Consider the following 12,125-nt stretch of genomic DNA (forward strand, 5'->3'; position numbering starts at 1 on the left):
AGGGGTTTTCTTCATCTTTTTTTTCTCTCTCTCTTTGCCATACTAGAGGCAGCGTTGAAGCTTGCAGCATCTTGTTAAAAGTTGAAGAAATGATCTACTACCAGTCTACAAAAATTTCTAGCCTGTGTGAATTAGAAAATACAACTGTGCCAGAAAAGCTTTTGTTTTAAATCTAAAAATTCATGAGTATCTTAAATTTGTCTTTGGAGAAATGTGAAATTAACATCATCTTAGTCTTTTATAGTATTACCTCAGATGTGACCCAGTTCAGCGATTGAAGAGGAGACGCTTTGTTCTCTAACGTGCCCACATCTTGTACCAGGGAGGAATGCAAATAGTTACAACCTCTAGATTTAGTTTTGAGTAGTTCAGCTTCCTGGTGTGTGCAACACAGGACATCCTCTCATCATGTTGAATCACGTGCAAAAAAAGATCTGCAAACCTGATGTCAACAAGCAGGAGGGAGCAGGCAAGAAGCCTTAGCTAGGTCTGTCTTGCCTCATCATTTTCTGCAGCTACGTCTGCTTCTGCATCTTCATCTTTTGTGTGGTACAGAAGTGCTTCAACTTTGTGTGTACTCTCAGTGTAATAAACATCAGTGATGCTGGGTTTTTTGTTACTGTTCTTTAAGAGCACGATGACTGTAGGTTGATTTTGTGTAGAGTTGCAGACTGTTTATTGGATTAGCTGATCCAAGGGTGCTTGATCAAAATTATGCATTTTAGGAAATACATCTGATAATGAACTTAAAAAAAAAAAAAAAAAAAAAGGCGGAAAACAGGGATTGCAGTCCCATGAGCCTGGAAGCGCTCTGTGTTGTGCCAGTGAGTGATCTCAGGGCTTGCTGAGAAATGAGGGGACCGGCTTCATCTGCGATGTCAGAGTTGTTTTCCTCCCAAGTTCTCTCCCTCAGGACTTGGACTCTCCTTTGTGGGCCTGCAAACCTTTCATTAAATGTTATGAGCTGGTTATTACTGTGACTCTATGTTTTATGACAGCAGTGGTGAGAAAGTAACTGCATTAAAAAAACATCACATGTATCACAAGTACTTACAGAAAATTCTGCTCTTTCTGTGTTTAACACTGTAGACCTGCGGTAGAGATTTCTAATGGGTAGTCATTATTAAAACTTTGCTCTTCTGTAGATGATCATTTTAATGAAATGTGGTGTTTTAATGATGCATTAAGTGACTAATAAATGTTCTAAGGAATTACATCTTTTGCCACAATGGAGCTTAATAACTAGTGAAAAGAGCTTGGGTTTTTTGTTTGTTTGAGGCTGTTGAGAATAAAGGTTAACTTTAAATGTATACATAAATATGTGAGGCGTACTACATGAAAAGACTGTAGATATTGTTGTGGCTTTTGGGAACAGTAAACAAAAGCCTGGAGACCTTGCTCAGGAAAAGATTGCTTTTTTTTTTTAAGCTCCAGGCCAAGGGGGAAGTATGAATCCAGAGACAGCTACTGAACTGGCGTTAAGGCAACTCGAGTAATTGCTCCAAATACTTGTGTCAGTGGTTGCCCAGTGAAGGCACTGCTAGGGAAGAAAACATCTGTAAGGTTGTCTTCGAGGAAGAGTGGTGGTCTGTGAGTCATCCAGGGCTCTTCTGTGTCTCCTGTGACTCATCTGTGTCAGTTTATTAGCCTGGGTAGAGAAGCCCAGGGAAAAGGTGAATGCAGAGGTTGTTTTTCCACAGGAGGAAGGAGCAAGGCAGAGAGCATGCAAACTTACTCTTTCCTTTCAAAACCAGCTCCTTTTCAGATAATTCTTTCAAAATTGTTTCCCTCTGTTGTATAATCTCAGCCTCTTCTGCACCTTATTTCTGAGTTTGCCAGCGTGCAAGTCTGGATGCTGCCATGTGTGTTTATATACAGAAATTGCTCACGGCAAATACATTGTACATTAAAAGCATCTGTCTAACGCTCTGGAGCAGAGCTTTGGCACACAAATATCAACCAGACTTTGTTCCTGGTGTACTTAGCATAACAGTGTTACGTTGAATGCCCTGGGAGGGGGACTGATAGTGGAAAATTGGCCCCTGCCAAGGCGAGTGTTTGTACATCGATACTCATTGGATGCACATCAATTCAAGCTCTCGTTTCTGCAAACTGCTGCTGAAACTTTGCTTGATTATGTGTCTTAAAACTGAAGTGGTGTGCTTTGTGAAGAAAGAATACATGTAATTAATAAAATAAAAGTACATGAACTGTAGCATTCACATGCAGTTTTAGACATGCTTGCCCATTTCCAAAAAAACAATTAGCTCCGGCGTTGCTGCTGGGCAAGTCCAGTAACAGCTACTTGGCTTCTTGTGTAGAAAGAGGTTTGGCTCCTTCCCAGCCAAGGCTAGTTCACAGTCTTGCCTGCAGTCAAATCTATGGATGCAACATGAAAGAACTTTGAAAAGTTTCTCTTTCTCCAGTAGGCAGCTGTAAGAAGTAAAGCTGATAAATGAAGCAACAGTGTTCTAGGAACTGTCCTGCCAGCAAGGTGCCCCAGGCCTGGTACAGCCACCAACTGAGGGGCTGGGCTCTCTTCTGGACTGTCTCACCTCCAGCACTGTGTGGGCTTTAGGTGCCGTAATAGAAAAGAACATAAAACAGTTTGACAGTGTCAAAAGGAGGGTGAAGATGGTGAAGGGTCTGGAGGACAAGATGTGTGAGGTGCACAGAGGGCCCTTACTGTTTTCAGAGCAGGCAGTGTGTGGGGAGGCATCATGGCGGCTGCATCTCTTCACAGGGGGCAGTGGGGCAGTGCTGAGCTTGCTCTCTGCTGACAGCGGAGGCCCTAGGGAATGGCATGGAGCTGTGTCAGGAGAGGATCAGACTGGGGATAAGGGAATGGTTCTTCACTGGAGGACAGTGGGCGTGGAACAGGCTGCTGAGTTCAAGGAGTATTTATGAAATGCCCTCAGATACAGTTTGAATTTGCATAGGCCTGTGTGGAGCCAGGAGCTGGATTCAGTGATCCTTGTGGATTCTTTATAACTCCGGATGTTTCGTGACTCTGTTCTGTGATAGTGAAGGTCTCCACTCTAGAAAACAATGGAGTGATACTGCTGTAAATACATTCTGTAGTTGCAGTGACCTGCAAGTTAGTGGTTGAAGGAAGCTGACAAGGGATATTTTTTCTTTATGTTGGCTCAAGGGTAGATCTTTTATACTTGAATTAATTTATTGGTATGGACATTTATTTATCATTTGAATTTGAACCTATTTCTAGTTCTGCTGTATATCTGGAGGGATTTTACCACTTTCACTTCTCTATATTCCTCGCCAGTTCCTAGTTCTGTTTTCCAGTGATCTGTCCACAGCATTTCTGCAAGCTGAACATAGCCTTCTTGGTCAGAAGGTTTTATGTACTGGAACTGTGTTGTGCACCCCACTGCAGGGAGGAGCCTTTGATCTTCACTGGTATCCTCCTCATACTGTGCATTCCAGATGGAGAAAAGGGACATGTTTTGCTTTAGAGCAGGAACACTACCTGAGTGCATGAATTTATGGTGTCTGCCTTTCTTACAGCAGCGGAGTGTGCTTCCCTAATAGAGCTAAGTAATGCTTCTTAGCTATGTGCCTTAGTAATTTGACCTAGTATGTCTTTTGCTGCTCGCTTGGTACGCTAGTTAAAACTAGGGAGAAAAGTGAACTGCAAGAGTTTGTCAAAATGTAAGTTTGAGGTGAAACTCGCATAACTGACTTTCAGATGCAAAGCACTTACAGGCGTGCTGATGCTTTCAGCTTGGCCACGACTCTCTGAACATTATTGTGGATAAAAAAAAGTCTGTGAATGAAGAGTTCAAGTTAAATGTAAAAGTGTGTGAACTGTGAATTTGTTTCCCTTTTTTAGCTGTAGGCTAAATCTTTTGATGAGCTTAAATTAAATTCTTTCAGAATGCCCAGTCAGTCAGTCTGTCTGTTGGCAAGATATTCTGTAGCAACTTCTAATTGTTGGCAGCTGTCTGAAGTTGTTCTTTCTCATTAATTTTAATGCCAGATCTTCTGTGTGTTAAGACAACTTTGAAGATTTAGTCAGTGTTTCTGGGGGCAAGAGTAGCAGTTGTTTCTAAAGCTAGATGCATAAACGGCATGTATTCACTACTGTATTCAGATCATGAAACGCTTTGATTTCCTTCTTACTGCTTTCTCAACTTAATGCCTCTTTACATTCTTTTGGTTTATTTTCTTTTGTGACACTTTTAAACTGCATATAATATAGTCCATGGAGAACGGCAGTGTTCTCACTACCAGATTGTTGTAGTTAAATTACAATAGGGTTTTTTAAGATAGGAGGCTAATCACAGGAATGTATTTATACACAGTGGACAAATGTTGGCCTTTTGGAGTCTCTGAAGTATAGCTGCAATTCTTTTGCCCGTTTTCTGCTCTCAGTCCCTCCTGAAGGGTGCCATAAGGGCACTGTGGAGGCCAGGAGTACAGGAGGCTTAAAGGCAGGTCTGTGACTAGGTATTATAAGTTGAATTGTTCACTTAAGTACCTCTGATAGGTTAGGAGTGAAGGTAAGTTGGCTGGAGCTTTTCCAAAGCAAGAGGTGATGTTAACTGTGGTAGGAACCCAGGAAGCGTGAAAGAAGTCCCATTGTATTGCCACTAATAGTGACTCAAGTGTCACTTGATAAAAACTAAATCAATGCTTGAGTGCATTCTGGTTGGCTGTTGTCTTATCTTGAGTAGATTATTGTGGCATAATGCACACAAAGCACAAAACATGCTGCACAGAGAAACTCTGTGTTGCACAGAAACTAGAAATCATTATTTATCTTTAGGGGATTAAGATTTGATCTTACAAAGTATTGAGAACATGCCTAATTGCTCGATGAGTCCCTCCAGGATTTGTCTAATCAGATTCTATAGAATTACAGAGGTTCTCAGATAATTCTGGTTTAGATTTAATCATAAATCCTGGCAGAGTATTACATTCATTGTCACTGTAGCTAGCAACAACTCTTCTATGAATGCCAAAGTAACCAAAGACTAGGAAGCTCACAAATTCATTTTGTATGATGGAAAATACTCCACAGGCTTTCCTGTGCTTTGCAATACTGTTTTCCCAGATGCGTCTCTTATAAAAAGGGGTTGCTACCAGTTTGTACACTGGCACTTCAGAATCAGTGTTTTGTGTGAATCTGAGCTCCTGGCACTGAGGTAGAGTTGTTCAGAAAGTACCTCTGGATACCTTTGTAGGCATAGTCAGAAATCATAACTAAGTGCAAATGCTGGTAAATTCTAGCTGTGGAAGTGTAGTATAGTATAACTAGAACTGGATGTTTGCATTAGATTAGTTGTGAAGGACTTGGAGCAGAGGTTTAAGAGCTGCGAACACAAAGCGTTGTGTATCAGTGCTGGTCCAGTCAGGACTTTTTGGAGCCATTACCCTTGTGATGCGTTTCCATCTATGACTTCTGATTGTACTTGGCAAGTAAAGCATCCCCTTCCAAATAAGTGTCAGAAAATAGAGTTGTGTCAGTAAGAGTTGAAGGGTTATGATGTCCAGGCAGCTGTCAGGGTGCTCTGCTTGGTAGTGCTTTACAAGTCCATGGAAGAGTTTTGGTAGCAAACATGCATCAAGATAAGAAAGTTTGAAATGAGAGTGTTCTGAGTTTGGCAGTCTGGTAGGCAAACCGTTTCCTTCAGGCCTGGGGCACAGCACCGGAGCTGCTTTCAGCAGCAGCTTGTGAGGTTGAAGTCTGTACGTGCATGGCACAGGAGTGAGTGAAGGGGGCAGCCAGGAATAGGGGCAAGCAGAGGTCCTGAAGCACAGTGAGATGAGGTTAGGAAGGCAGGGAGGGAAGAAAAGCTGTGAAAGAGAAGCTGAAGCAAGCCCTCTGTGCTGTACTAAGAGCTGGAGTGCATTGATAGTCTGATGCTATTTGTTACAACTGTAGGCTTCCCATAGTGTAAATGAGACTCTGCTGCACCACTCTTAATAACCAGTCACTTGTTAGAACTATAAATGGATGCCCTGTTTGTAGAATGAGGGTTTTTTTGTTTTTATCAGCTGCAGAGACTAATCTGTGGGATGACAGAGAGACGTTTGTGGTTAGCAGTTTGCATGGGGTTCTAGCTTTACAAACTCAGAATCTTTCTGTGAAGTGTCTGCGGTCAGAAAGAAAAAAAAAAAAGTCAAATTTCAAGAAACTTCAGTTGAGTATCTAAGATGAAATAAGCATGCAGCCATCTTCTCCAGTGTAGTTTACCATAATCACAGGTAGCCATGGGGTTTTTTTAAGCTTCTGTTAAGTTTAGTGTGACATTTGACATCCCTTCATGCTTGATACTTGAAATCATGTGCCAGTGAGAGTTTGTGTATGAGGAAAACTCTATCACTAACTGCTTATTTTCTTTTTATTATATACAAGGTGGAGTATATGTTAGTAAAGTTTGACCATGAGAATAAGAAAGTTCGCTTAGTGCTGAGTGGCGAAGAAGTTCTTCAAACGCTGCAAGACAAGGGGGAGAAGATAAACCCCAAGTAAGTAGCTGTTTCCTGTTACTTTTTTTTCCTCTTCTCAGGATGCTGTACAGAATTTTGTACAACTGATTTAACTTGAAGTCTGCTTTTTGTAAAACTGTAAGCCACAGGTATTGATATTTGCAGATTCCAGTGGGATGCAGGTGGTGAAAGATTTTGAGTGCATCTGCAGGTTTTCCATGTACCTTTTATTTTAGACCTTGTAAAAACAAAGGACATAATGATGAGCACACGGAAGTTTCAGTTTTAGGTATTTGTTTTGTCTTGCTCTGGTTTTGTGGTCATGTGTACAGAGTGCTTGCATACCAGAGCTTCCTGCCCAGTGAAGCACGTGTGCTCTCAGTGTATCCGTGACTGTGGGAGCAGATGAGGTCTGTCTAAGGAAGCTGTCATCTTTGGAAGCGCTGTCCCACTTTTGATAGATTTAGGAAGATAGACATAAAATGGCAGGGCAGTTCTTCCCCATCATCTGCTCTCCTGTGGAATTTGCAACAGTAATTAGATCATATTCCCACTTAAGCTAGCCATAGAACTGCAGTTCTATGCAGCCTTCTAGTTGGTGGCAACAGATTTATGTTTCCTGAGCAGAGAAATGAGATCAGAGATAGTGAAGTGTTTTGGCTGAAAAGAGCTAGCACTTAGAGGAAGCTTGAAAAACTGCTGTGGTGATGAGGGGTCTTTGTGCGCCAGGCCTGTCTGTTTCTTCCTAGGCACCTTAACTTATGTTATCCAGAAAGGCTTGCCTGTTTTTCTTCTCAGTAGAGGGACTAGAATGCCTGCAAGAAGAAATATCTCTGTGTTTTAAGTCTTCGTGCTTGAAACCACTGCTTTGTGAAGGAACAGCAGGGAAATGCTGCTCTGCCTTTGGATTCTGTGGAGGTGGAGTGGTTTATCAAGAAAGCAAGCCGTTTTTGAGGGTGATTGCTGGTGTCTTAAACTTCATTTCTTAACCTGATTAATTCATGATATCTGACCAGGTTTCTACTAGCAGCAGAAAGAAGAAATTGGGCATAACTTCCTTGCTTTGTGCTGTGGCAAGTTAAAACCCCAAGAGACAAAAGATTGAGACTGATACTGAAGGTGGTTGCAAGATGACATAAGCAAATTCTGCTTGCTGCGTTATACAACAAACTTCCTAGCACAAAACTGTGCTTTAATTTCTCTTTACTGTCTCCCACTGGTGAGATCCATTGGAATGTACATCGTGGTACTCCATCAAATAATCAGCTTCAGGAGATTTTTCTTTCAAGTTGCATTTGTCTGAAACTTATGCTAATAATCCATCTTCTGTAAAGTTGTAGAAATATTAAAATAAGGCTGTTTATGTGTTAAAGCCACCCAACACTCTGGCGACCAGAATATGGAAGCTATATGATTGAAGGCACGCCTGGGCAACCATATGGGGGAACCATGTCTGAATTTAACACTGTTCAAGACAACATGAGGAAGAGGAGGCAAGAGGCCGCTTCTGTGCTGAAAGAAAATGAGGCTATTTGCACTGTGACGTCTTTTCCAAGGTGAGATTGCTTTTCGCAAGTGTAATGCTTTCCTCCTTATTCTGCTTTTTCATAGAATCATAGAATGGCCTGGGTTGAAAAGGACCACGATGATCATCTAGTTTCAGCCCCCCTGCTATGTGCAAGGTTGCCAACCACTAAACCAGGCTGCCCAGAGCCACGTCCTAAGCTGTACAATTAAACTGAGCAAAATATGACTCAATTAACAATCTTGTTTTCTAAAACTTTTTATTGCTGTGAGTCAGAAATAAATGAACATCTTCTATACTTCTAGGTTGCTTCTAATTTATGATGATTTTGCAATAGAATATCTGTTTATTCATAACACAAAGTATTGTACATAGAATAGCCTGCAGTATTGGATTGATATGGCAAATCATACACAAAAGGTTTCTCTTTGTTTATTTTCCAAGCTTTGATGTTTATAAGTAGCTTTTGTAGAAATGTGGCTAGCCTGATCTGTTTTTTTTCCACACTACTTATTCACTAAAGCACACACATTCTTCCTTTTATGGCTTTGAACACGATAGAAGAAGAATGTGATTATCATTACAACATGAAGATTTAAAATTTCTATAATAGTGTATTTACCGAATCTAGAAAGTAGTGCACCTCTCCTGAGTTTCCTGCATCTTTCCAAAGGGTACATTTCTTTATTCGTCTTTCACTGTGAAGAGACTCTTGATGAAATGCATTCAGAATGTACTTCATTGCCTAGGAGAAACTGTACTTTGTGACCTTCCTTTCAAACATGGTTCTAAAGGAGGATTTAGTATGTTAGTTCAGACCAGCCTGGTGAGCTGAATGAATGAAAATAGTTAGGCTTAAAGCAGTGGGGTTCACTGGTTGGTTGGCTGGTGTTTTTTTTTTTTGGTTTTTTTTTTTTTGCTTGGCTGTTTTTAGATGTGAAAAAAGTTCTGCATTAGAATAGAAGCATTTGGGCTTACCACCTGGTTTCTTGTGTAGTACAGAATGAAATGGCCCTAAATTCTTACTGAGAGTATGTACACCACTGAATGTGACTTAGCAGCAAGTATCAGGTACCAAAATGCCCTCATGTATTCTACGTGAAGAACTCTCTGTTGATAAAATGCACTTCCTCTATATGAGAACTGTACTAGACATTCCTATAGTAATGATAGCTTACATAAAGTCCAGTAGTTCAGTATGTTACAGAATTGCATTTTGCCCTGCAACATAATGAAAAGATGATGATGTGAATATTGTATATGAAGATTTCAGAGCCAGTCTTGCAAATAATAAAGGGAGAGGGAGGGACTCATCACCTTGTAAATACAGATAGTTTTTACGTGACTGTAGAAGCAATGCATAAGACTTAAGTGAATGCCAGTAAATTATAAAATGTGCAGTCTACATGTGATTTATGTTTGGAATGATTCTTCGTCCTTCAGGATTTGTTCTCCCTAGGTTATATGCGTTCATATTACTGCCTTATGCTGTCTTGCTGTCTTAATCCTGCTAACTTAAGAGATTTTTTTCTGTTGTTATTACAGCCTCTACAGTAGCAAATAAATATGTCTGTTGATGTGCATATAACAGAAAAAAATCTGTGCATCTGAAAAGAAAGAAGATGATAAAAGGAAGATCAAGAGTAGGCTTTGTTTTAACTTTAACTGAAGATTAATTCAGTTAAAATAAATTGCTTAAATGTTAAAACAACTGCAATAAAAATAACACTAACTTAGAAGCTAACTGACTATCCCAGCTTTTAAATTTGTGAGCAGAAAACTCACAGTTGCTGGAGCAGAAAACTTTTCTTTCTGGACTGGAGTAATGCAATTACAGCATTTTTTCTGATTCATCACGTAAGTGATAAAGTTGGATTTAAATGTTGTGGGACAGCTTGTATACTTAAGCTAAGAAGAAAGCAGTAATGAAATACATAAGTCATTTTTACAGGAATATGAATATATTTGTATTTTGAGTAGCATGATTATAACTGCTTTCATATAGCCAAATATTGGAGTCTTTCTAGATAATTCCGGCGTTATCTTATTTATTATGCAGTATGGAGGAATTAATTGTATGCAGCTTTATTTTGTCTGACTCAGCTGTATTGAAAAGCTACTTATTCTTGTTTCAGATGGTTCTTAAACTTGCAAGGATGGCTCCAAAGCAGAAGACTTTATTTTGATTTTCTTGATCATCTCTCAGCATTTTATGCCTTATAGGTGTATCTTTTCCTTGCTTACTATTGTTTTTCACATTTAGAGGATTCTTCAAAGTTCCAAAATCACAAGTTGTGACAAGTTTTTAAAAATCTCTTTTTGTTCCTTTGTAGAATTCTTATCTTAGGTCATCTGACACTTTTAAAATCAGTCTGTTTTCTTAACGACTTGGACTCTCATTGTCTTTCACAGGTTAGGGTGTCCTGGATTTACGCTGCCGGAATATAAGCCAACGCCAGTAGAAGGAGGAGCTTCAAAATCCCTCTTCTTTCCAGATGAAGCCATCAATAAACATCCTAGATTTAGGTAAGAGTATTTGGAGAGTGTGAATGGGAAACCAGATGTTTTTCTTTGCTGAATTATTACAGGCATACTTTCAAAAGAAAGCTGCATGTATCCCAGGGTCTTGGACAGAGATGGTTGTGATGCCATGTATTTTTTATCAGTGACTTAAAGTAAACTGTTAAGGTCAAGGAATTTTATGTAGTAGTTTCATGACATTATCAGACAAATGGTGTTGATTTTGCTCCTGCAGAATTGTTTCCAGTTAGAAATCCTGTGGTTAACCACTTTGCTCACTGTTAATCCAGCTCTTATTCAGGTGTGTTGCAGTGCATTTTATTTCAGCAGCATCACAGTGTACTGAACTTAGCCAGGTTCATCCGAAGTGGAGCGGAGTGTCGAACAACATGTATGGTCCAGGAGGGGGTTTGATTATAGGGTGAGACTTCGGAGAATCAAATCATATCATTTAAAAACTAAGCAGTACCTTTTCACTCACCCTTTTTTCTTCAGGTCAGTAGCCTATTACTTCTGCCCATCAGTCCCTCAAAATAGGACTGACTTCAGTGAAGAAAAATTCAGTTTGCAGTCTGTTGTAAAGCAGGGAAAGACAGATCTCAAAGGAAAAGCTCAAAGCAGACAGGAAGCTTATATTCTGAAATCTTGAATATTAATGAGAAATTAACTGTGAAACTATATGTTCTTCTTTTAGTACACTGACCAGAAACATTCGGCACCGAAGAGGAGAGAAGGTTGTCATAAATGTACCAAGTGAGTAAATCCAATGTATCGTTTCTTCTTTTTCAAATTAAGCGTTCAGTCTGTTACTCTGGGTTACTGAATATCTGTGTTCTCCACACAGTCTTTAAAGATAAGAATACACCATCGCCCTTTATAGAAACATTTCCTAATGATGATGGAGAAGCGGCAAAAGCAGCGAAGCCAGACTTCATATATATGGACGCTATGGGGTTTGGAATGGGCAACTGCTGTCTTCAGGTAAATACATCTACTTTTGAGATGTAACTGAATGTCATCTTTCCTAAACTGTTTTTTTTTAAGTTACCTTGTGTCTCATTACTGTAGCTTAATGTAGTTGATGCATTTTCAGTGTGGCAAAAAGGGAAGTAGAGTAACTGATTTATGTGTGACAGTGCCTTCTTAAAATCCAGGTTTGTTCGCCTGCACTATGTTTATTTTCTGCAAATTTTCAGTGCTAATTTGATGTTTTGCTGAAAGGGTTTGCTTGAACTGGCCACATTCCTTTCCACGGACCTTCTCCTGAAACTCCAACATTTTTGAAGTGTGAAAGATCTTCTGTTGTCTTCTTTCTTCAGGCATGTCCAAAGAGCCTGGTGGAAATGCAAACTGAACTGCCTACTAGAAATGTGTTTGGTTTTTTGGTTATTCACCTTGTATTTTTTCTCTTCCCAATTCTTAGAACAGTAAAAATGAAGAGTGACAAGAGGTCATTGGAGCACCTTTAAGAAATAAATAGCTCTTTTCTGTATACATTTATTTACAAACAGCTTTAACTCCTGCATACAAATTTCCTCATTAATGCATATTTTTAGCTACCTATCAAGAAGCTGCTTGCCTTCTCACTTCTTATACCATGAACCTACCAAATCTACATGAGTAGCTG

At 39.8% G+C, this 12,125-nt stretch overlaps 1 protein-coding gene across 1 annotated transcript in view; it reads left to right on the plus strand.

Annotated features, from left to right (window-relative positions):
• The window catches only part of GCLC (glutamate-cysteine ligase catalytic subunit), a 33,577-nt gene that overhangs the window by 7,318 nt on the left and 14,134 nt on the right, over positions 1 to 12,125 (plus strand). The window contains exons 2-6 of the mRNA XM_031611358.2: positions 6,380 to 6,492; positions 7,827 to 8,009; positions 10,391 to 10,504; positions 11,193 to 11,251; positions 11,343 to 11,479. Coding sequence (XP_031467218.1) covers positions 6,380 to 6,492; positions 7,827 to 8,009; positions 10,391 to 10,504; positions 11,193 to 11,251; positions 11,343 to 11,479 — 606 coding nt within the window. The remainder of the gene's footprint in view (positions 1 to 6,379; positions 6,493 to 7,826; positions 8,010 to 10,390; positions 10,505 to 11,192; positions 11,252 to 11,342; positions 11,480 to 12,125) is intronic.

This window comes from Phasianus colchicus, chromosome 2 (genome assembly GCF_987193195.1).
Source record: "Phasianus colchicus chromosome 2, bPhaCol1.hap1.1, whole genome shotgun sequence".
In the NCBI taxonomy this organism is placed as follows: Eukaryota; Metazoa; Chordata; class Aves; order Galliformes; family Phasianidae; genus Phasianus; species Phasianus colchicus.